Here is a 24,218-nt window from a genome sequence, read left to right as displayed (position 1 = left end):
TGCATGTTGGTCTTGTACCCTGACCCTTTGCTGAATTTGTTTATTAGTTCTGGTAGCTTTCTTGTGAATTTTTTTGGGTTTTCTAATATAGGAGCATATCATCTATGGATAGAGATAGTTTTACCTCTTTGGATGCCTTTTATTTCTTTTTTTTTTTTTTTTGTCTAATAACTCTGGCTAGAGCTTCCTGTACAATGTTGAATAGTAGTGGTGAAAACAGACATCCTTCTCTTGTCCTGGTTTTAGTAGGAAAACTCTCACTCTTTCACCACTGAGTGTGATGTTACTTGTGGGTTTTCATAAATGCCTTTTCTCATGTTGAGGAATGATCCCTGTATTCCTAGTTGTCTGAGAGTTTTTACCATGAAAGTATGTTGCATTTTGTTAAACTAAGTCTGAGACTTAGTTTTCACGACTATACTGCAGTAGTGATTGTATCTGACCTGATTTACTGAGCCATTAAAAAGATTAAATTATTTTGTTTGTTTCTAAAAGGTCTTTATAAATTGAAAATAGCTGTCAAAATATAAGGTGTTGCTATTTTCTCAAATTTTTTATTATAAAAAGTTTTAAGCACACAAAAAAGTTAAGAGACTTGCAAACACCTATATACCCACCACCTAGATTGACAGTTGGTAATATTTTGCCTTATGTGGTTTATCTGTTTGTGTATGTGTGTGAATTATCTCAATGTAAGCTGTATATCTTGATATTTCAGTTAGGTGTCATATGTCAAATTGATACATATTCATGTATAAAATTAATATGTTGATTTATATGTACATATATGTATACATAATAGAAAATATGCTAGGTCTCAAAATTTAAGAACAGTTAATCTTCAAAGGCTGTGATGTATATATAAATATAAACATATATTTGTATATTTTTTTTACACAGAAAGAACATATATGTATATATGCATATTTTTTTAACAGAAAGAAGGCCAATGATGATTTTTTTTTTGCTCAACTTTTTCATAGCCTAGGATTTCTTTTGTTAGCATCAATTCATTTTTCTCTGTTTCACTCACAGCCTTTGAAGACGTTCTTAAATTTTGAGACCTAGCATATTTTCTCCTTTATGATAACTGTATAGAGGCTTCACTAGGCTCTATTTACTCTGCTAGAATTTTTGGGAGGAAAGGCACTACACAGGCTCCCAAGTAGGGACGGGACACACAGGGTGCATGGAGTCATGTGGGATGGAACCAGGGAATACTGACTTGCCATCTGTTGGTCAGTGACGAAATTCACTTTGAAGGGTTCCGGTGTTCGTTGCTCTTAGAGAATAGGGCTGCCCTGACAGACTATGAGTGAGGTCTCTTAAGTAAAGCTGGGTAAAAAGGACACTGAAGGGACGCCTGGGTGGCTTGGTCGGTTATGCGTCCGACTTCAGCCCAGGTCATGATTTCATGGTCCGTGAGTTCGAGCCCCGCGTCGGGCTCTGTGCTGACAGCTCAGAGCCTGGAGCCTGTTTCAGATTCTGTGTCTCCCTCTCTCTCTGCCCCTCCCCTGTTCACGCTCTGTCTCTCTCTGTCTCAAAAATAAATAAACGTTAAAAAAAAAAATTAAAAAAAAAAAAAAGGACACTGAAAAAGTTGCCAAGGGGAAGGAAAGTTCTTAGTAGTTTGGTATTCTAGCAAGGCAGCAGAGGTAGAACAAAAGCCTTGGTACTGTATGTCTTTGGCATTCAGATTTATTTTCAAGATCAGCTCTACTTTCTAATTAGACACAAAAACTGTCTAGAATGAAGAGGGTGGATTTCTGGATAGGGTGTGATGGTGTTAGAGCTTTGGGCCTCAGAATTGTCCCCTCTTCGTTTGTTTAGTGGAAGCTGTCTGATTTAAAAAGGAAAGTAAGGGAGATCATTGTTATTTCTTTTAAATTAAAATCAGGGTTGGACAACATATTAGCAAGTTCACAGACATAATTGAAACTATATTAGCTTGAAATATTGCTGACAGAAGGGTAAAGGTTTTTTATGCAGTATCAGAACTTCAGAGAAGGTAGTCTGAGTTAAGTTCTTTGGCACATTTGAAACTGGGATTGATTTTCTTTCCTTGTCTGTATGTTCTGATTTTGCTATAATGAGCATGAACTAACTATAATTTTTAAAAGAAAGTTATAAAAACAAGAAACTGACATGCACTTGCCTAATCCCTTAAAGATTTATCAAAGGCTCAGTTTGCAATGAAGAGTCCCATTAAATAAACAAGAATCTTAGGAATAAATGGTTTCGTTCGCATAATGGGTTGGCACAAATATGTTCTGCGTACTTTGATTTGTTTCCTTTAATAAGTTAAGAATTTGAAAAGATTATTGTCTTCCTAGCTCTTCCCCTGAAACTTAGTTTCTCCTCAAGTTGATATTTATTTTCTTGCCTTTCTTTCATTATGCTTCTCCAGTTTTGAGGAATACTTAAATTTGAGGTTTAAAAATCTCTATGACTATACTATGATCTCAACTCATTTTTGAAAAAATTTTTATTTATGTTATTTCATTTTTTAAAAATGTTTATTTATTTTTGAGAAGAGAGAGCACATGAGCAGGGCAGGGGCAGAGAGAGAGGGAGACAGAGGATCCGAAGCAGGCTCTGTGCTGACAGCAGACAGCTCGATGCGGGGCTCGAACTCACGAACTGCCAAGATCGTAACCTAAGCTGAAGTCAGAAGCTTAACCGACTGAGCCCCCAGGCACCCCAATTCATCTATTTTTTTTTTAATATATAAAATTGAGTCCTTTCACATACTTTGTGGTTTATTTTGCTTTTATTGCTTCTACCCTGGATTGCTTTTTTTTTTTCTTTTTTTTTTTTGTTAACTAATTACTAAATAATGCTACTAAAAAGATCCTACTCTGGACATACCTACTCCATTTTTGTATTAGTTTTCTAATTCAGAATCTAAATTCTTGCATTTATGTCTTCACAACCAGTATCTTATTTACTCTTGCTTCCTGCCCTACTTAAACATGTGGGAACTTTTGAATTTAAATGTTTATCGAACTGAACTTTAACCGGGCTCCCTCTCAGCCTAAGTGGCTGGAAGCAAAACTGAAGTTTTATATCTTGAGAGAAAGCATGGTTTTGTTTAGAAGTGGGATTGCTGTTAACTCACTAAGGAAAACAGTCCTTTCTTGAATGCTTTGATTATAGTTCCCTGTTTGCACAGAAAGGCATGGACCAGATGTATTTGTATCTGTACAGTCAGGTTCTCAATAGCAGGCTGTGCCAGGGGATCTCATCTCATTTTCTGTCAAGCTAAATCAGATTTTGATTGTTAAGAGTAAACACATTCTTTCTGCCTAGAATTTACTCTTCAGCATCTTCTGCATTAGATTAAGGCTATAAGCTCTGAGATACAGGGAGATGGAAAAAGAATTCCATCTGACACAGCCACATGTTAATTTTTTATTTTTTTGTTTTAAATCGTGCGCTTAGTTTGCAAGACAGCATTTTAGGTGCTGATGGTGTCAAAAGCCAAGTTTTCTAGTCTGTTAACATTCTATAGAACTTTATTTTTTGATCGAAAGCATGCTTTATATGATTCTTCCTTTATTCCTTTTGCTCCTTTTTCCTCTAAAGACGCCCAACACAGACATGCACGTACACACACACGTACACATGTACATGTGCATATGCACACATGCACACACATGTACCCAGACACGGTATCTGTCTCTTCTCTTTGCCCTCCTCCGTGTGACTTTTCTGAGGAGGTAAGATTTCTACTATAACCTACCACTCTTCACATTCAAATGAAGGAAATGGCAGATTGTATGCCCATCTTGTTGTTAGGGTAAAGTGGAATTTTAAGATTGAGTGTTATTTATAACACTGAGTGAGATGTGTATAAATGGAGAAAAGTCTAAATGTTCATCTGTCGCCTCCTAACTCAGGGTAGGTCTTAAGACTTGGATATTTCTAGTTAGGCTCAGAAGAAGATGGCCAGTGTTAGACAAGGAAGCCCAGTTTTCAATATCTTGGCAATCCTGACATTGTTCCTTTACAAGTAGAGAAGTCAAAATCCAGAAGCAAAGGGCTCATACTGTATTACAATAAAAGATTCATGGGAGGTATGGTGGCTGGCTTATTTATAGTTATTGCCTCAACTTTAAAGCTGCTATATTCTACTGTAGGAGAAGGGACTCTAACTTAGAAAACCTAAATTCTTTATTAAGTGAAGCTCCCCTGTGTTCTTTGGTATGGATTCCCCGCGCGTGCGCACAGCCTCACATACTCTCACACAAGGGCCCTGCTCCCTCACGCAGACCCCATGCCAAGATTCTCTGAGGAAATAGATTCTTGACGTTTCTTCATTAATTCAAGAATGTGGCATAAAGGTTACAAAATGAACACAGGCGAGCAGCTGCTTTGATGGTGAACGGCCTGTCCCCAGGGAGGCAGTGGTACACTCTTTCCACCGCAGCAGCCTTAATGACTTCAAATACCTTGGTATTCATTTACATCCTCATTTAAATACTTGGTAGGAAAATAATTACACTGAGGTGTTTGATGAGATGAAATTTGATCTCAGCAGATGGAGTAAGGCTTCCCCTTTCATCAGCGGGGGAAACCAAGTGTCATTTAAATGAAAATCTTCCTGAAATCTCTTTATTCCTAAATTTGCTGCCCATATCCCCGAGGAAATGCTTCCATCAAGAAGGCTTGGTGAGATTGGGAAAGGATACCAATTTCAGAAGTAATTGTCATCAGGTACAGCAAGAATTTTCCCCCACCCCCAAGCGTTTTTTTTTTTTTTTAAACGCTTGCTGTGGCTTTCAGGTTTTGGCTTGAGATAATACACAAATGTGAATTTGAAAATGGAAGTTTTTCCCGGCCGGTGTTTTGGATCCAGATCTGTGTGCTGGTGACACGGGAGAGTGCCAAACACCGCAACCCTGTCGGCCTTGAATAGTCCACCACGCTAGCAACGGGCCTATGAGACAAGTAGCATGTTCACCCGTACCCGCCTCCCCACGCTGGCATCTCACTGCGATGCGGCACTTGAGTTCCCAGGCAGTGCGGAAGCTAGTGTGGGAGGAGAGAAGGAAAGCGGTTTCACCCACGGTTTCCATGGAAGCAGCATACCGTCCTTAGTGCTCAGAGAGGAGCTGGTTTCAAGGGAGGTGACTTTTTACAGGTACTTGCTGCCGAAAAATAATTTTCCTGCCAGAATAGACTGTGAGTGCTTTAGCCTGTTTTCACTCTTGACTGTTTATTTTACATTTCGCTTGCCGGGCAAGATTTTGCACAAACGTGTCTGGAGTTCCTATGGAATTTTCCCGAGAACGGATGTAGTCTCTGTCCTGATAGCGTGAAGACCAGCGACCCCCACCGGCTAGAGCTGCTGTTACCCAGGGGGCACTTCAAGGCTGTGGCTCCCGTAGTGATCGGAGAGACATTTCACTTGCATCTGGCCGTCTTATTGGCCACAGCAGGCTCAGTGGCAAGTCGAAAGGCGATTCAAGGGGGCAGTCTATTTCACTGAAATGCCCTGTGGGGGCACTCTGGCTGCTCCAGGGTTTCTCTTACACTGTGGACTGGAGGGCCAGCTGTATTCTGTGTGGTGGGTGGGAGGAAAGGGGAGCCAGCTGCACACTCGGTGGCTAGCGGCCAATGGAAAGTATCCCAGCCTCCTGCGCTCTCGCTGTGGCAGTCCCGTCAGCTGGAGCTCTTGTTCCCTGAGGCCAATGATAACTGGGCTTCCCGATGCGCCTGTTAGCCCTTTGTTTTGGGAAAACCAGACTAGTCCAGGGTGGGGTGGGGGGATAGAGAAGACAAGAAAAGGCACCCAAATTACAAAACAAATCAATACATTTACACTCTATATTCTTTGTAAAAGAAAAGAAAAGCATAACTCAAAAATCAGGATGGAAGGAACTGGCACTTTTGTATAAGCTCACAGAGGAATGACTAACAAAGAAACTACTCAGTATAATGCAGTCTCGTCCAGAAAAGCTCCAAGCCATTCCTGTCGTACTCTTGGCAACTGGTGAGGTTTTGTGAAGGGATCTGGGAAGAAGTGGGGTCTTTGGGTGGACACTTTTCTTTGTCTGCAGCCATGCTGAACATCACCTTTCAGATTGCCCTGTCTTCTGTGCCTTTGTTGAGTGATTGGGCAGGATGAGATGAGAATATAAACATTTGAGATATTTCAGTATGTCTTAGTACTTCGAACAATCATCTCTCAGGTGTGTTCCTTTTGAAGCCACCTCTCTTCTGTGTTGTGGATTACACACACCTACCTCCCCCTGGCCTTTTGAGCTCCATTTTGGAGAGACGTGAATGCTATGGTTTTGTGTTATCGGTTACTTTTCCTGACTAGAAGCATTTTAGTTTCAAGATGCTACAGTGGGTCTAGTTGACAGTTGATCTTTAGCCTAAACCTCATCCAATTCAGACTTGCTCCTTGAGATCTCAAATTTCAGGGTATTCCTACCTTCTTTGGGGACAGGATTCACCATGGTCTGTGTTTGTCAAGGTGTTATCAAGGTGATTCAGAGCAGCCCATCACTGGTTTGGGTTATTTATTTGATCTTGGTTTATGAAGGCTCAGAAGAGCTCAGAGGTTGGGTAGTGTTTACTAAGAGGTGGTAGGCTAGTTGGCCGCCCACTAGGTTGATGTAAGAAATGACATTCCTGTCTGTTTTCCTAGATATTCAATGCGACAAGAGAGCTGTCTAACACTGTGGCCTATCAGTCTGTCCGCATCTTCTCTGTGTCGCTCACTGAGGCAGAGCAGGAACTGGAGGACCTGGCCAAGGTTGACTTGCAGTGGTCTAAGCCCACCTCAGGTGAGTGACTGTGGAACGTGTGCCACCTCTTACGTACTGGGTCAGTGCCCTAGGAGGACTCTGGAACCCTGAATTTGGTTCTGATCTATTTATTAGGATTCAGCCACCCTTATACTCATTTCTCGTTGACTCTCCACCCGAGTTCTGGGGGTAGCCACTTCATGCATTTCTTCCCGAGATTCCCCCCTGCTATGAGCAAATGACACTTCCTTCAGCTTCACTGAACAGACTGAGGCCACTCACATGAGCTCTGCCAGCATCTCTCAACACTGCCTCAATGCTCTTCTCTTTTTCTCTTCCTTCCTTTGTTTCTGTGTCCGAACACAGCTGAGTGCTGTCCTTTCAGGGCTACCTGTGATGTGGGCGCTTCCCCTTCCAGGGCCTTCTACCCCTCGAGCTCTGGTCTTTCACCCCCATGTCCATTCAGCACAAAATCTTTATTTCCCACCTGTTCTGTGTCAGGCTTTGTGCTGGGCCCCAAGGACACAGCAGTGAGCAGGACAGACACAGGCTCTGTTCTCAGATTCTGCCTTTCTCTTACTCTAAGCAGACAAAACAAAACAAAACACACACACAAACATGACAACCCCCCTTCTCATGGTGTCTCACCGCTCTCCTTTGCTCTGTTAAACTTTTCTAGAGTATTTTCTGTCCTCATTCTTTTCACTGCCTTTTCTATGTTCACTCTTGGTAATTTGTCTTCTCCTTCCACCTCAACAACTTGTTCACCTCAAGGCTGCTGCTGTTCTTCCAGTTATATACTCTGGAACACTCTAGCCCTTGACCCTGCTGAAGGACACCTGTTCTCATGGAGCTTGTATTCCAGTGCGGAGGAATACAGGAAATGCTTAATACAATTAGTAAATTCTATACAAAATGTCTGGTCCTCAGTATTACACTATCTGAATTCTCCCTGTGAGAACTCAGGAACTGAAGAGATTTGGGTAAATTTTTGGATAAATTTCTTGGTCTGTGAACTCTCCTTACATGGTATCCCAAACTCAGGAATCAGTTAGGTTTGGATAATATATTATACCTTCCTATTATCCCCCTTTTACTCTCTGAACTCTGAGACCGAATACATTTTTGGGGATCAAGGGATAGGGTGGATGACGGTGTAAGCTAATGAGACAGAACTATATAAATAAAATACATCAGGGAAGGGGGTGCAGTAGGACTGTTGGGGACTGGGATGGGGTCGTGGTTTCTCGTTGAGGGTGGCCATGGGGGTCTCAGTTGAGAAAGGCGACGTTTCGGTGATCAGCTGGCAGAGGCGAGGCAAGCAGGTATCTGGGGAGGAACACAGTAGGTCAAGTCGCTGTCATATTTTCAAATCTCTGCCACCTCCTCTGCTGTTGTCATGTCACGTCTCTCTGACTGTGGTGGGGAAGGTGGGCCGGTATGAAGGAGCCGCCTCTGATCTAATCATGGTACTCCTCCTGTCTCAATGCCCTCAACCCCAGTCACCTCTACAAAGTCCCCTTAGCCACTTCGGGTCACACACCCATAGGTTGCAGGCATCAGGGTGTGAACATCTTTGGAAGGCTGTTCTGCCTTCCACACATTCTCATTCCCAAGCCTTTTCAGTGGCTTTCTGTTTTTTCTCCTCCAAGATGTGATTCCCCTCCTGTCTTATCTTCCACTCGTCCCCTTTTGTGGTCTAGGCTCCAGTCACATACTTTTCAACATTTTTCCTACTCTGTGTCCTTTTTTAATATATTGTTTCCTCTGGATAGAATGCCAGCCCTGCATTCCCTTTCCCTTCCTTCTTATTTACCTTTTCCTTATACCTAACTGTCAGTGGGCCCACCTTTATACCAGCTACCCACAGCCACCCGGCACCAGCCAGTGAATTTACTGACTCTGCATTAGGTACTAGACATCGGGGATCCAGAAGTGAAGAAGATAAGGGCCCTGCCTTCGAGTAGCTAATAGTTAAGTGGGGTTAAGGAAAACACTGTGAATAGAAGATTAATGGAAGCACAGGAGAGGGGGTCATTCTTAGACTTTTTGTGATCTGCCTTTCATTTGATATTCTTTCTTTTGCTGTTAAAACCCCTTACCACCTGTTTGTACCTCCTGAGGCACTTAACCATATTGGGTTGTATATTTTATTCAGCTGAACGTCTTATTCTGTAGAATGTAAGAGCTATGAGGAGAGGCTCCATGTCTCTCCATATCTCTTTATTCACTGTATCCCAGCCATCTAGAAGTGCCTGGCACCTAGAAGGCGCTCACTCAGTTTCACAGTTCATTTGCAATTTATTTGAATTCCCAGTATTACACTGTCAACTTTTTGAGTGCCCGCATTGTAGAGAGTTTGGATCTTTTGCAGTGCCAACCCGGTGACTTATATGTAAACTACTATGTTTCTGTCATTTTTTCTTTAACTTTTTCTGACCAGAAAACTTAGGCCATGGAGTTTTCAAGTACATGTCAGCAGTGTGCTGGCTCTTTGGGCGTAACCTGTATGACACATTGCATTATCCCATTGGGCTGATCTCCTCCTCGTGGGGTGGGACACCCATTGAAGCCTGGTCTTCTGGAAGGTCACTGAAAACCTGTGGTGTTCCTACACGAGGGTAAGAAATCATCCTGAAGTCTGGGAGAAAGCCTTGGAAATTATGTAAGAGAGAAGGAGCATGGTTTCCTTTGGGGAGCCAAATCTGTGTTGAATGTCCAAATATGTATTGAATGTATGTAACTTATTCTGTGAACATGTATGGTATTCTTTTTTTTTTTTTAAGTTTATTTATTTTTGAGAAAGAGCATGAGAGAATGTGTGAATGAGTTGGGGAGGGGCAGGGAGAGAATCCCAAGCAGGTCCTGAGCTGTCAGCACAGGGCCTGATGTGGGCTTTTTCCTCACAAACTGTGAGATCATGACCTGAGCTGAAACCAAGAGTCAGACCCTTTACCAACTGAGCCACCCAGGTGCCACCGTAAGGTATTATTTTTATTGTCATCAGCACCACGATCATCTGAGAATATGTCAGGAAGCGATTATGATCCTTTTCCTTAATAATAGTGATAGCTAATACTTACTGAAAGCTTTCTCTTTGTTGGATACTGTTATCATCACTTTATATGTATGACTTCACTTAATACTCCCAACAACCTCTACAAGTGTAGATACTGTTAACATACTAAGCTATTAAGCTTAAGTCTCAGAGGGGTTTAGTAACTTGCTCATGGCTACAGCTGGTAAGTGGCAAAGTCTGGCTTCAATGTCTGTGCTCTTAACCACTGTGCTCTATTGTCCATGAGAATAAACACTGTAACATGAAGAACAAATATTCATGTAATCAAAGAGATGTATTAGTATATTGATTATGAAAGCACGATCAGGAAAAGCTGGATCAGGAAGAACACATGGGGTGGGGAAGAAAGGAATAGTTATTAAAATCCTGACACTAATATTAACACAGAGATTAATAGTCTGTGAACTGTTTTCATAAATATTATGTCGTTAAATCTGGGAAGGGCCCTGGAGAGAGGCTGAACTTCAGCTCTTGGTATAGCTTAGGTAAAGTCATGCCTGTCGGGGAGGGAAGACCTTCCACTTTGGGACTGACAGAATGGCCTAGGTAGAGTGGGAGGGATCTAGATAGAGCCAGGCTTCCCAGGTCTCTGGGGACATGAAGGGATGCCATCAAGGGTGTGGGGAAGTGGGCATTCTCATCCACACCTCCCGTGAGTATAAATTCATATACGTATTTTACAGAGAAGTTTAGGAACACGTTTAAAGCTTTGAAAAAAATGTGCCCTTTGACCCAGCAATGTCATTTCTGGGCACTTATCATAAGGAAATAAGCCTATATGCAGTGATTTTAGCTATGAGGAAGATAAGCAAAAAGCTTAAAAAAATCCAAGTGTGCATCAACTGAGTACTAGTTGAGTAAATTTATTGTCTGCTTGAGACACTCACAATAAAATACTCCTCTTCTCTGGTTTTAGTGACCTTATCTGGAAACTGGGATGGCCCCCTCTGAACTTGTACTGACTGATACATTTATCCTGGGAAGAACCTGGATAGATATGAAAGTTGGAGGCTATTCGACATGTTTTCATGGGAAACAGAGTGGTTCGGTCTAATCTTGTGTTGCTATCATCAGACGTTTACCCCAGATGAAAGTTGGGTAGACTCCCAGTTTAGGGACCATGATGTGATCGGTCACTAGCTCTCTCATGATACTTGTGCTTCTTATCAATTTTAGGTTCACTCAGTCTGATTTTGTAACCGGTCCCAGTAAGAACTCTGTTCTCTGGAATGCCATGATCCATCCACTACATAATATGACACTGAAAGGGATGATATGGTACCAGGGTGAGTGTTAATTTGTTGTTTCTCCATTGTATTAGTTAGCTTTTGCTGTGTAACAAACCAGCCCAGGATTTAGGGACTTAAAACAATAATAGTTTTATTTGGCTCCCCATCTGGTGGGTTATTGGGGTAGTTTTCCTGTATCGACTACTTTGGTTAATTTCTTTCGGGATCTTTTATGTGTCTTTGGCCACCCGCCAGGTGTCTGGTGGCTGGATGGCCTCGGCTGGCCTCTCCCTCCTGTCTGTTGACTGCTGGAGCACCCTGGTACTCAAGTGGTCCCTTATCCTTCAGCAAATTAGTTCAGATTCTTTATCATTTACACAGCAGCCTCAGGGTTGCAAGTATATCAAGAGAGAGCAAACCCCAGAGCTGAAGCATTCTTCACACCTCTGCTTGCATCATGTTTGCTGATGCCTCCTTGGCCAGAGCAAGTGACAAGGCCAGTCCAGAGAGACTGCAGGAAGACTCATTCCCTAAGGGCATGGGTAGAGGTTGGGGAGTAACGTGTGGCCATGTTTGCATCTACCCCAACCCCCTCTCATAATCTGGACTGTTTTTAGGGGAGTCCAATATAAATGTTAACAGGGACCTGTACAATTGCACATTCCCTGCGCTCATTGAAGACTGGCGTCAAGCCTTCCACCGTGGCTCCCAGGGGCAGACAGAGCGTTTCTTCCCATTTGGATTTGTCCAGGTATGTGTTGAGAGGAAGCAGGTTTTGGGTATTGAGGTGGGGGTGTCCTGTGGAGGTCTCTTTCCTGGAATCCATTTTCCTTTTTTTGCCCTCATAGTCTGCTGGTCAAGAACTAACTGTAAGACTTAATTCATCTCAGTTCACTGATGGGACAATTACATCTTCAAAAAAAGTTAATAAGTAATATTTCTTTTATTTAACATTATTTTTTTAATGTTCATTTATTTTGAGAGGGACAGAGCACAAGTAGGGGAAGGGCAGGGAGAGAGGGAGACACAGAATCTGAAGCAGGCTCCAGGCTCCTAGCTATCAGCACAGAGCTGGACACAGGGCTTGAACTCATGAACCATGAGATCATGACCTGAGTGAAAGTTGGACGCTTAACCAACTAAGCCACCTAGGCGCCCCAGTAATATTTCTTATTAAAAAACGAATACATACATGTTCATTAAAGATATTTAAAAGATAAGCAAAAAAAAAAGCTAAAACATTTCCAATTGCACAATCCAGAATCTGTTCATGTATTCTCGCAGGAGGATCCATACCATAATACTGTACCATATCTTGCTGCTTCTCTCTCTCTCTTTTTTTAATGTTAATTTATTTTAAAAGAGATAAAAAGGAAGTAGGGGAGGGTCAGAAGAGAGAGGGACAGAGAATCCCAAGCAGGCTGCATGCTATCAGCGCAGAGCCCCATGTGGGGCTCAAACATATGAACTGTGAGATCATGACCTGAGCCGAAATCAAGAGTCGGGCGCTTAACCCACTGAGCCACCCAGGCGCCCCTTGCTTCTTCTCTTCATAGGTATTGTGAACATTTTTTCATGCCAATAAATATATTTTTAAGTTTATTTATTTATTTTGAGAGAGGGAGAGAGAGAGAGAGGGAGAGCATGCAGGGAGGGGCAGAGAGAGAGGGAGAGAGAGAATCCCAAGCAGGCTCTGCTGTGTCGGCACGAAGCCCGATGTGGGGCTCAAACCCACAAACCATGAGATCACCACCTGATCCAAAACCAAGAGTTGGGTGCTCAACCGACTGAGCCACCCAGATGCCCCTCATGCCAATGAATATTAATCTTGAGCACAATTTATAATGATTGCAGAATACTTTGAAATATGGTTGTATTGCAGTTTATTTAACTAGTTCTCAAGAAATGGACCCTTCGGTTGCTTTAAACATGTTGCTTTTGTAAGCAGTGGTGCGTTGATTGTCCTTGTAGCTAAATCACTGCATGCGTGCTTAATTCTTTCCATAAGATAAATACCCAGAAATGAAATTGCTACATTAAATTGAACATTAATTTGAACGTGTCCTCAGGTTTCTCTGTAGAAATTTATGAATTTGTGTTCAGTGTGTACTCTTAGCAGCTATGTGTGTACTTGGATGTGCCCTCCCTAACTTGGTGCTGTCCTTTCCAGCCCCTGTAGTGAGCCTTGGTCTCTCACTCCCGGCCCACTGCCCCTGCTCTTTGCCTGGAGCACCCTTTCTCTCCTGCACTCTCCTGACCAACTTCGTCCTTTAGCTCTCAGCCTGGACATCAGTTAGGAAGCCTTCTGTGACTGTCCAGCATCTGGGGTGCACCACCTCCTTTCCCCCGATGGGTAATTTCTTAGCACCCTCTCCTTCCCCCATTTTCCTTGCATGTCAGTCGCACACGGCATCATGTTTTCCTGCGTCACACTTGTATCTCGGGACCTAACTGGTCAGCAGTTATTAAATATGGTCTAACACATAAGTGAAAAAATATATCAAGAGAAATCACACTTTTAATTAGTGGCAACTAGACACAAGGATTCTGCTCTCGTCCTCGCCTAAAAGGAATGAACGTATTTAACCAAGCTGATGATGGCTTTGCCTTACCTGTTCACATGCCTCCTCCAAGACCTGCACTCTTTAGCAGGGTGGTAAGTGGCGACTCTTCTGAAATACAGGAAATGAAACAAGTAAGGTGTTAGAAAAGCGGGGCCCAGCTCACAACATACTAATGGAACGGGCTTTCAGATTTGAATTGGACACATGCTTCCAGATGTCTGCCTCTGCATGTCCCGCAGATACCTTCTGCTCACCGTCCTCACGTGTCTTCTACCTTGTCTCATTGCACCACGCCTTTTCTTGGATGAAGACGTTTATGGACCTCCTTTCCACTTATACTGACTTTACAACCGTTTTCTTTCTTCCTTCTTACCTTTGTTTTGACTTCGAAACCAGATTATTCTACTCATTATTGTCAAAATAGCCAGCCCTGTCAGCAGATCTGTATTTCTGGTGGTGGAAACTACATCTGGACTTCTGAGGTTCTTTTTCATCTTTGCCGTGTAGATGGTGATTTGAATGGGACTCCAGCCAATTCAGACCGTGTGTTGTATGCTTCTTATATGCCGTGGACTGTGTGAGGTGCTAGAGATACAGTGCGAATCAGAGAGACCTGGTCATTGCCCTCAGGCCTTACTGTTTGGCAGGAGTCCCTCAGACTCGGGGCTTTAACTGATCACCATCGACAAAAATATGTTGGTTACTTGTGGGAAACTGGGAGCACAAACATATACCTTTGAAGAGAAATACCACATATGGCAAAATAATGGTTCAGCGCATGGATCTGCAGCTAGTCTGCGTGGATTCACATCTCAGCCCTGACGCTCCTTCGGCTCTGTGATTTTGAGCCAGATATTAAATAGGGAGAGTATTATTTTAAGTATTGAATGAGCTAACTCATGTAAAGCCTGGCACATGCCAGATAAGGTTCATCCGTGAGAGAAGTCAGAAAATCTGGCGGGGGGGGGGGACAGTTGGTCTGCAAGGAAAGATGAATTGGCTTTGTAGAGGTGTTGAATTTGAAATGATGGTTGCAATAACTAAAGCACGGTTAGAGACGCAGGGCTCAAGCTCAGCAGAATGCCCCGGGCCGGACACACGTATCTGAGAGTTGTTAGTAGTGAGGTGACCAGAAGCATGGGAGGGAAAGAAGACCAGGAGGCTAGGGAGTCCTGAGGAGATGCTTTCGTACAGCGGGTGTGGAGCAACGGGAGTGAAGTGCAAAGTACATACAGTATGCTATTGTAAAGTCTTCTGAATGGGGCCCCTTTTCTATTCTTTGGCTATTATATGCCTTCATTAGCGGTGGTGTTTCTACTAATCGCTGTGGGAGACTGAACGGCACCCTAGCGGATCTCAGAGTAGGGAAAACAAGAATTTCATCTGGGTATGGAGTATGCTGGTGCCTCCATGTGGCCACTGTGTCATAGTGCAAGCGAGTCAAGTGCACCTGTCAGGTGCAAGTGCGTGGTGAAACTGGAGAATTGCTGCAGGAATTCTCCACAAACGGCCATGTGGAGACCACTTCCTTGGCTTGCGCGGCTGTGTAAGCATCTCTCGGTGTTGGGCCTCAGCCTCGTACTTACCCTAGACTCTTTCTGGTGGCTCTGCTGCTGTGATCCTCCTCATGGCACTGGCTGCCGAGCATGATTCCACTTTCGGTCTGTTGGGTGTTATGTGGGAAGAAGCAGTGTTGCTCACTGGGTCTTCTCGTGAAATTCGATTGTGAAGCTTCAGCACCTTTTATCATTTCATATGTGAAAGCAGATTTGCCGAGAGATAAGAGAACTAGAAATGTCCCCTTAGTTCCAGATCACATCCCTTCTGCTGCTGTTGCAACCTCACCAGTGTTTTCCTGACGATTTTCTAGTCTTTCTGGAACAGGTCAAGAAGCAGAAAACTTCCTGTTTTCAAGCCTTCATTTGGCCACGTTTGTCTGGGATGATCTCAGGTATTTGCTGGCCATGGGAGTGAGAAGGCTGTGGGGAGCACTCTCTTCATCATGTAGCTCCCCTGATGGGGACAGAAGATTTCAAACGGGGCCCAAAGACAGTGGTTGCTCGCCCAGGATGTTTGCCAGCTTGTGGTTTGACTTACTGTTAGATCATGGTTTGTAAAAGAGGGATAATAGGTTGATGCCTCTCATTGCCTGGACTGTGGCTAAGAATAAGTTGCAGTCTACATCAGAGAACATGGTGATATAAATATCAGAGAATTAAGGAAGGAGGAAAGAGTGGGACCACATGCGTCATAGTAGTATTGGAGAATTTTTCTGGTAGTCTCTGTCCTTTGCAGGAGTAGGAGTCTATCAATTTTTAAAAATTAAATTTTTTTTTTTTGAGAGAGAGGGAGAGACAAAGGTAGAGGGAGAGAGAGAGAGACAGAGAGAGAGAGAGAGAGAGAGAGAAATTGAATCCTAAGCACACTCTATGCTCAGTGCGGAGCCCAACACCAGACTCGATCCCACGACTCTGGCATCACGCCCTGAGCCAAAATCGAGAGTCGTATGCTCAATGGACTGAGCCACCCAGGCACTCCAGGAGTCTATCAATTTCAAGTTTAGATGAAAGTGTTTACTCAGTATGTTGCAGAGTCAGACAGCTTCTTACTACCTTTACTGCTCCTGCACTAGTGTAAGGCGCCATCATCTCTTCCTTGAAATATTGCCTCCTTACTGATCTTCCTGCTTCTACCTTTCCACCCCCTTTAGGATATTCTCAACATTTCAGTTAAAGTGATCCTTTGAAATGCACGCCATATCGGAAGGCTCCAGTGGTTCCTCCATATGAGTGAAGTCAACAAAGTGATGTGTGATCTGCCCCTACTTTTCTTTGCCTTGCTCACTCCACTTCAGCTATGCCGCTGCCTTACTGTCTTTAAGCACACTAGGCTTACTCTGCCCTAGAGTCTGCCATTTTCCTTTCCTTCTGCCTGGAAATTTTTTTCACAAGTGTATTAGTTTTCTATTGTAGCGTAAAAAATCACTGCGTGTTTAGCCGCTTAAAATAATGTTACATACATTTATTATCTTACGGTTTTCTGGGTGAGGAGTCAGGGCACGCATGGCTTAGCTGAGTCCTCTGCTTGGGGCTGCAGTGAAGGTGTCGGACAGAGCTGGGGTCTCATCTGAAGCTTGGGTTTTCTTCCAAGCTCAGGTGGCTATTGGTAGAATTCATTTCCTTGAAGCCATAGAACTCATGGCAGCTGACTTCTTGAAGGCCAGTAGGAGTCTCTGACTTACGTACCCCATTTTAAAGGCTTATCTGAGTTGGGCTCTCCACATACTCTTCTTTTGGTTTCTTTGAAGTCAGCTGATAGAGGACTTTACCTACATCTGCAGAATCCCAAGCAGATAATTAGGTGTTACAGATTCTGAAGGATGGATACTGTCTTTTCCCTGTATTCCACCCCGTATCCAAGGTGATTGCCTGCTTCTGTCAGTTTGTCTTTTAGGTTATCTTATTCCTGCCCGTCCCATTCCTACTGCTATCCTAGGTCAGGCCTTTCTCTTATGTGTCTAGAATGTTCTAGTAGCTTCTGAACCAATCTGTTTTCGGGCTCTTCACAGGATCATTTGCATGATCACTAGATTAATCCTTTGAAATAGTCCTTTTATCATGCCAATAATTTCAGTGGCTCTCTAATTTCTTTTTTTAAAAAATGTTTATTTTTGACAGAGAGAGAGAGAGAGAGAGAGAGAGCGAGCATGAGTGGGGGAGGGGCAGAGAGAGAGGGAGACACGGAATCTGAAGCAGACTCCGGAGCCTGACACGGGACTTGAACTCACGGACCGTGAGATCATGACCTGAGCCGAAGTCGGACGCTAAACCGACTGAGCCACCCAGGCACCCCGGCTCTCTAATTTCTGAATTGAGGTGAAATTCACATAATGTAAAATTAACCATTTTAAAGTATTCAGTTCAGCAGCATTTAGTACATTCACAGTGTCCTCCAGCTGTCACTCTACAGTGATTCCCTGTTGCTTATAGGTAAAGTATGAATTCTATCCAAACTCTTGCCTCACTATCTTTCCAACGTTGTCTTTCCTACATAAACCCTCAAGTTCAGCTCAGTTACTCTCTCTTGCTCTCAAAATTGCCCTTTTACTTCCTACCTTTTTACATTATAAGATTCTAACATGTCCTGTTTGTAGTGGTTGCTTGTATTTTCTGGGCCCATCCATTTTTTTTTTCTTTTCTTTTCTTTTCTTTTCTTTTCTTTTCTTTTCTTTTCTTTTCTTTTCTTTCTTCTTTCTTTCTCTCTTTTTCTTTTCTTTTCTTTTTCTTTTTTTACATATTTGGAGGTCGTGTTTTCTTATAATAATAAACTTTGTTCTTATGCAGAGTACTTGCTGTCTTTGGCTCCGATATAACATTCAATCCATGCTATTTTATACTATTGTTTATTAACTTCTCTTTAAAGCATTTTTAAAAATGTTTATTTATTTTTAGAGAGACAGAGTGTGTGTGAGTAGGGGAGAGGCAGAGAGAGGGAGAGTGAGAAAATCCCAAGCAGACTCTGTGCTGTCAGCACAGAGCCCGATGCAGGGCTCCATCCCATGAACTGTGAGACCATGACCTGAGCCAAAATCAAGAGTCGATGCTCAACCGACTGAGCCACCCAGGCACCCCTTGTTTATTAACATTTCTTATGTCTAGGTCTGTTCCACCAGCACAGCTGTGAAGTACTTGTGCTGGTTAGCTACTGCTGTGTAACAGATCTCCTCAAAACTCCATGGCTTAAGATAACTATTATTATAGCTCACATGTGTGGATAGCTGGGGTTTGGTTGATCTTGGCTGAGCTCCACTGAACTCTTTCATATCTCTGTGGGTCAGTGGCAGGGATGGGGCCGAGTGGGGTGGGGGCTCTGCTTTCTCCTGGGCATGGTTGGCATGGGTCAGAAGAGGCAGCTCTGTTCCACAGCTCTCCTCCTTCTCCAGAGAGCCATGGGCTAGCCTAGGCATGTCCTTGTCATGGTGACAGCAGAAATGTGAAGGAGCCAATGGGACCACTCAGGTCTCTTGGGCCCTAGGCTAAGAACTGACACACCATAACTTGTGTTTCAATCTGTTGACCAAAGCGAACCATGTGACTGAGCTCAGAAAGTGGTAGGGAAATACACTTTGTTTTTCTTAAGTTTATTTATTTTGAGAGACAGAGCAAGCAGGGGAGGGGCAGAGAGAGAGGGAGAGAGAGAAAATCCCAAGCAGGCTCTCTACTGTCAGCATGGAGCCCGAAGTGGTGCTTAAACTCACGAACCGTGAACTCTTGACCTGAGCTGAAATCGAGAGTCAGATGCTTAACCGACTGAGCCAGTCAGGTGCCCCTATACTCGTTTTCTTAGTGGGAGAAACCACAAAACCATATGCAAAGAGGCTGTGGATATAGGAAAATGTGAAGAATTGGGGTCTTTGATGCAGTTTACCACATGTTCTCAGCAGATTCCTCTCTGCTTCCCTACAGCACTTGACCATGTTAAATACAGATGTATCAGTTACCTGTTGCTTTGTAACAAACTTCCCCCAAACTTAGTGGTTGTAAAACATCAGCCATTGTATTTGCTCATGATGCTCATGATTCCATGCGTCAGCCAGGCAGAGCTCAACTGGGATGGTTCATCTCTGCTCTAGGAGATGCCAGCCAGTCTTGCTCATGTGGCTTTAATTTGAACTGGAGCCTCTAGCGTTCACATGACTGGCCTCTTGGCTGGGACTGCTGGGACAATAACCCCTTTCTCCCCTAAGGGTCTTCCTGTTTCCAGGGTCCCCTTCTCCATGTAATTTCTCCAGCAGGGTAGCTGGACTGTTTTTACATGGCCATCTCCAAGTTCCAAGAGAATGAAACTAGAAGCCAAGGGCCATTGAGGCAATGACTCAGAAGCTGCACATCACTTCCCCTGCATCCTGTTGGTCAGAGAAAATCACAGGCTTCTCCCAGATTCAGTAAGAGGAGAAATAGATTCCACCTCTTGATGAGAGCAGGGCACAGATACGCTGTGTGGGGTGAGGGGAATTGAGCCACAACAGTAAGACACTCAGTAAATACTTGTTGAATGGGTATTTGAACAGATTAATGAAGCAGAAGCAGAGTCTATATATGAAAAAAAGACTCTGGTGTAGGATTCTGATGCAGTAAAATTCTGATGCAACATTCTCTACTTTCCAGTTATCTTCATATTTGTCTGCAACCTCAGATGATAGATTTCCCCAGATCCGTTGGCATCAAACAGCAGACTTTGGCTATGTCCCCAACGTGAGGATGCCCAACACTTTCATGGCAGTAGCAATGGATCTCTGTGATAGGGCGTCCCCTTATGGCAGGTATGGGTGCTTCTTGGGCTTTGCTTGAACAATAATCTATGTTCTTTGTGGCCTTCATTCTGATGTTCACTTGTGAGGGGCAGAGAGTGGGTGTTATGAGGATTGGACCTTCGGAGCCTTATCAATCATTTACACTGGGGATGTGCTGCAGTAACTCAACATCTCAGCACCCTGATGAGACAACATTTTACTTCCTGTTCACAATACATGTCCAAAGAAGCTCAACAGAGAGGCTTTGCTCGTTATAGTCATTCACAGATCTAGAGTGATGGAGGTTCCAGGTTGATCTGGGCTCCCGGTCACCTTAAAGTCTCACACTGGCAATGAAAGTAACGCATGTTACTTCTACTCACGTTGCATTGGCTCAGAGCAGGCAATATGGCCATGCCTGGCTTCAGCGAGAGCAGGCACGGAATTCTTCCGTCAACTCAGAGGAGGAATAAAGGGATATCTGTGAACGGCTCCAATGACTACCACACGCTAGCTGTGGGATACAAGGGGATTTGAAATATGAAATGGGGCCCACACAGTGTCTGGTTTATAGTGAGAACTTAAACGAATATTTATTTTTGGACAAATGAATATTTATTGATTGTCCTATCTGAACCTGGAGGGTTTTATTCATTGAACATGTGAACACCTGATTCAGATGAAACGCAGGACTGCCAGTGGTTGGAGTAAGTTTAAGTTAGCTCTCCTACGTTAGTTCCAGTGCCTTTCCTCCGTCACTCAGGGACCTGTATTCCTTCCTTCCAAGTCATCTGCTATTTCAAGGTTTCTAACCCATAGGATGCCCGGAGCCCCATTATGGCTACCGTTCACCGTGTCTCTTAAGCTGACGAGCCATTGACCTGTTAGATTCAGTCAACTTTGTTCTTACCTTCCTAAAGGGTGCTTTGTATAATCCTTCCCCACCCCTTCCCACCCCCCCCACCCCCTCCGTTTTTAAATGTGGCTATTGTTCAGTGAAAACCCAAAGTTCTCTGCCTGTTCTTTATCCGGTAGCATCCACCCTCGAGATAAACAGACTGTGGCCTACAGGCTGCACCTGGGGGCCCGGGCTGTGGCCTATGGTGAGAAACTGATCTTTCAAGGACCACTGCCTGAGAAGATGGAACTCCTGGCTGACAGGGGGCTGCTAAACCTCACATATTCACAGCAAATCCAGGTGAAGAAGCAGGACAAAATATTTGAGGTGAGAATAGCCAGAACTTAATAGGGGTTCATCCTGGGTTGGGAGTCAGGATTTCTCCACACTGAGGCCCATCATCTCTTTAATTGTAACATTTCTGTGAAGGGGATCTTGGTTTTTGGCGGGGCTGAGTTTATCTCAGAGGGGTGACTAAGTAGCTATTAATTCTTTAACTTAGGGGCAATTTTGATAGGACAATCAAGGGAAGGAAAATGAATCTACATTAAAATATTCCTTTTGTTTTTTCGCTCCCAGAGCATCCATCTTTGCTCTGGCAAGGGCCTGCAGCTTTATTTGTAGGTTACCTTTGGAAGATTCCTTATTCCAGAGTGTTTCCCATATCTTGGGTGTCTTTTTATGTCACACTATCGCAAATTCTGATAGTCTTTTGAGTTTAGTGTTTCCTTTGAGAGGCTTAGCTTGGGAATTTGTAGCTCATTGTAAATTAATGTAATGAAACTACTTTCTTCTAGCACGTAGCGAGGATCATTCCACTGTGGAACTAGGGCTAATAATTAAAGAGCTTATGTAGTCTTTCTTCCCTAGTTGGGGGTGGGGGTGAGGCATTCCTATTGGAACATGCAAATGAGCTTCTTTGGGAACCAGGAGGCCATTAGGCTGGTTGGGGAGGTTGCTGTATGAAAAGAGGGCACTGGAGGGAATGAAAGAATATTAAAGACAGACTTTAATTACACGGGTTTATCCTTGCTCCTCCTCTAGAGTCCTAACTACAACATTCACAGGCCTCAGGGCAGCGCTTGCCCCACTGAGCTTCTTTGGACACTGGGTTTTAGGTAGTTCTAGCTCCCCAGATGTCTGCGTTCTGACTTCAGGTCTCCCATGGCAGAACGGCCTGTCACCTGGACCCAGAATCAGTGGGGAGCAGGACAGAATTTAACCTGGGGTATTGAAAACTTCATGTCCCCTTCCTTGGATTGCTTTCTGGTTTGAGAAAGGCTCTCTGTCCAAGGTTCCTTTGTGCCCCTTGTTCATCCCCCGGCCCCTTCGGGAGTGCTGGAGTTGTAGCAGCCGCTGGACTGCCCCGCTCCCTCACTTCCTGCCTGCTATGCCGTCTGGTCGGAAGGCTCACAGCAAGGAGGTTCAGGGGAGCCCTCTCTAAATGCTCTATGTGATTATGTTTCCTTGTCTCCCTCAGTAATTTAGTATTTTTTTAAAAATTGATTTATTTTGTCACAGGAACATTCATTATCGCACCAACCTGGGTTCGGGTTTGTTCTGGTTATTGTAGGAAATGGATCCTGGGCCAAGAGTGGCTCCTTCTGTCCCTTGTGGTCTCTTGGAGTATCCTCACTGACCTAACCGTTCCTATTTTTCTGATTCTCTTACTAGATCTCATGTTGCAGTGACCGTCAGTGCAAGTGGCTCCCAGCTCCCATGGGCCCTTTCTCAGCCCAGACCCTGGCCCTGAACGTCAGTTCTTGTCGCGGCACTCCGGCTGCTGTTCGCTATGCCTGGACCACGTGGCCTTGTGAATATAAGCGGTGCCCCCTGTACCACCCCAGCAGCACCCTGCCGGCTCCTCCCTTCATCGCTTTCATGACAGACCAGATCCCTGGAGATCTCAGCAAGCTTGCTGAATGATTTAGCGGCCTTGCGATCATTACCTTGGACATAAGTGTGGGTCCTCTCGATGTGGGCATTTAGCTGTGGAAGTGATGACAGCTATAGCTTTTAAAGGCAACTAATAGAAAAGCCGCACTGGACAGCTCCCAGCTAGCACGTGGCTGTGTCCGTGTTCTGAATAGGCGATGAGCAGTGCTGGCAGGCTAATGAGATGCTTGCCTCTTGTCCCCTAGTCAGCCTAGGTGTCTTGCCGGACTAATTCCCAGCTACAAATGGAACTTCAGTGTCCTTCACTTCCCTGTGGAGAGTGCAGTGTCTAACACTTTTGTCTACTTATATCCAGAACTGTGGAAACTCATGGCTGGAAAGGATTTGAAGGCCATGTGGGCCAGCTCCTATTTATGTCTTCTTTACAAAATCTGGTAAGTGGTTACTGAATCTCTGTATAAAGTTTCTCAACTTCCCAACAGTTTTTTCTTATGTGGAGATGAACTCTTTCTAGGCCTGTTTGTGTTCTGTCTTAAGCCAAAGCCAGTTCTGTTCCTTTCAGTCTAAGAACGATAACGTGAATGTTTGAAACCAACAGGAACTGTGTGTGTGCATCTGGGGAGGTGCGAAGGGGCTGCTTTAAGGAATGAGGAGAAAGGGTGAGGTGGCGGCGGCCCAGGAAGGCACTCAGGCAGTCAGTGATGGGTGGGGGAAACACGGGCTCAGGAAAACATGGCAGTAGAGGTCACGGACAGGCAAACAGGTTAAATACAAATCTCGGGCTTTCTAAGGTAAGAGGTTTACCTCTAAAAAGGATAACCCAGATGGAAGAAAAAAGAGGCTGAAAATAAAGCTACACAATAAGCATTTAGAAAAATAATCCAGATGGGACAAATGTGAAAGTGGGCTTCTGTGACTGTTAAGAATCCTAATGCAAAAAGAAAAAAACCAAAAAACGTAGCACTACTGCTTATGGGTTGATTAAAAACAGCTAATGGCACTTGGTAATTGTGTCCTCTATTAGAATTTGGAAATAAAAGTATAATCATTAGTGACGTGTAAACATTTATAGCCCACCAAAACTGGGTTAGGAACAGTAAATGTGCTTTGAAGCATGAGGAAGGAGGAAGATTTATTTGAGTAGCTTCCACTCCCTTAATGGGAAAAATAAGAACTAAAGTAATAAGCACCTGACCCCAAGGGGTCCTGGTGTAGCGCTGAACAGCAGGAATAGCTGTCAGTGTCAGGATTTATTTTAGTAAGAAAACAAAACAACTATGCAGTATACAAAGAACTTTGGCTCCTCTGAGGACTTCCTGGTGTACAATTAACTCCTAACACCCATACTTTGACCTCATATGCCTCTGGCCTAAGGGGATCCAGGGACCCGGGAACAGAGACTCCTGAGAAATAAATCTCCGGGTCCACCCCTCCCCCGTGCCAACACACATTCACTCCTGGGCTGTTCTAACTTGTAGGCAGCTGGACACGGTCAGGAACCC

General features: G+C 43.9%; 1 protein-coding gene across 2 annotated transcripts in view; it reads left to right on the top strand.

The window, feature by feature from the left end:
- SIAE (sialic acid acetylesterase) overlaps window positions 1-23,197 on the top strand; it is a 38,808-nt gene extending 15,611 nt beyond the window's left edge. For both annotated transcript variants that reach the window (XM_007074051.2, XM_042957976.1), the window contains 7 exons: window positions 6,659-6,797; window positions 9,202-9,379; window positions 11,014-11,123; window positions 11,684-11,817; window positions 19,798-19,952; window positions 20,958-21,147; window positions 22,495-23,197. In XM_007074051.2, coding sequence (XP_007074113.2) covers window positions 6,659-6,797; window positions 9,202-9,379; window positions 11,014-11,123; window positions 11,684-11,817; window positions 19,798-19,952; window positions 20,958-21,147; window positions 22,495-22,746 — 1,158 coding nt within the window. In that variant the 3' untranslated portion in view covers window positions 22,747-23,197. The remainder of the gene's footprint in view (window positions 1-6,658; window positions 6,798-9,201; window positions 9,380-11,013; window positions 11,124-11,683; window positions 11,818-19,797; window positions 19,953-20,957; window positions 21,148-22,494) is intronic.
- Window positions 23,198-24,218: the final 1,021 nt, after the last annotated feature.

Source organism: Panthera tigris, chromosome D1, assembly GCF_018350195.1.
Source record: "Panthera tigris isolate Pti1 chromosome D1, P.tigris_Pti1_mat1.1, whole genome shotgun sequence".
Taxonomy (NCBI): Eukaryota; Metazoa; Chordata; class Mammalia; order Carnivora; family Felidae; genus Panthera; species Panthera tigris.
Note: the sequence above shows the minus strand (reverse complement) of the source record. Positions and strands in the feature narration are given on the sequence as shown.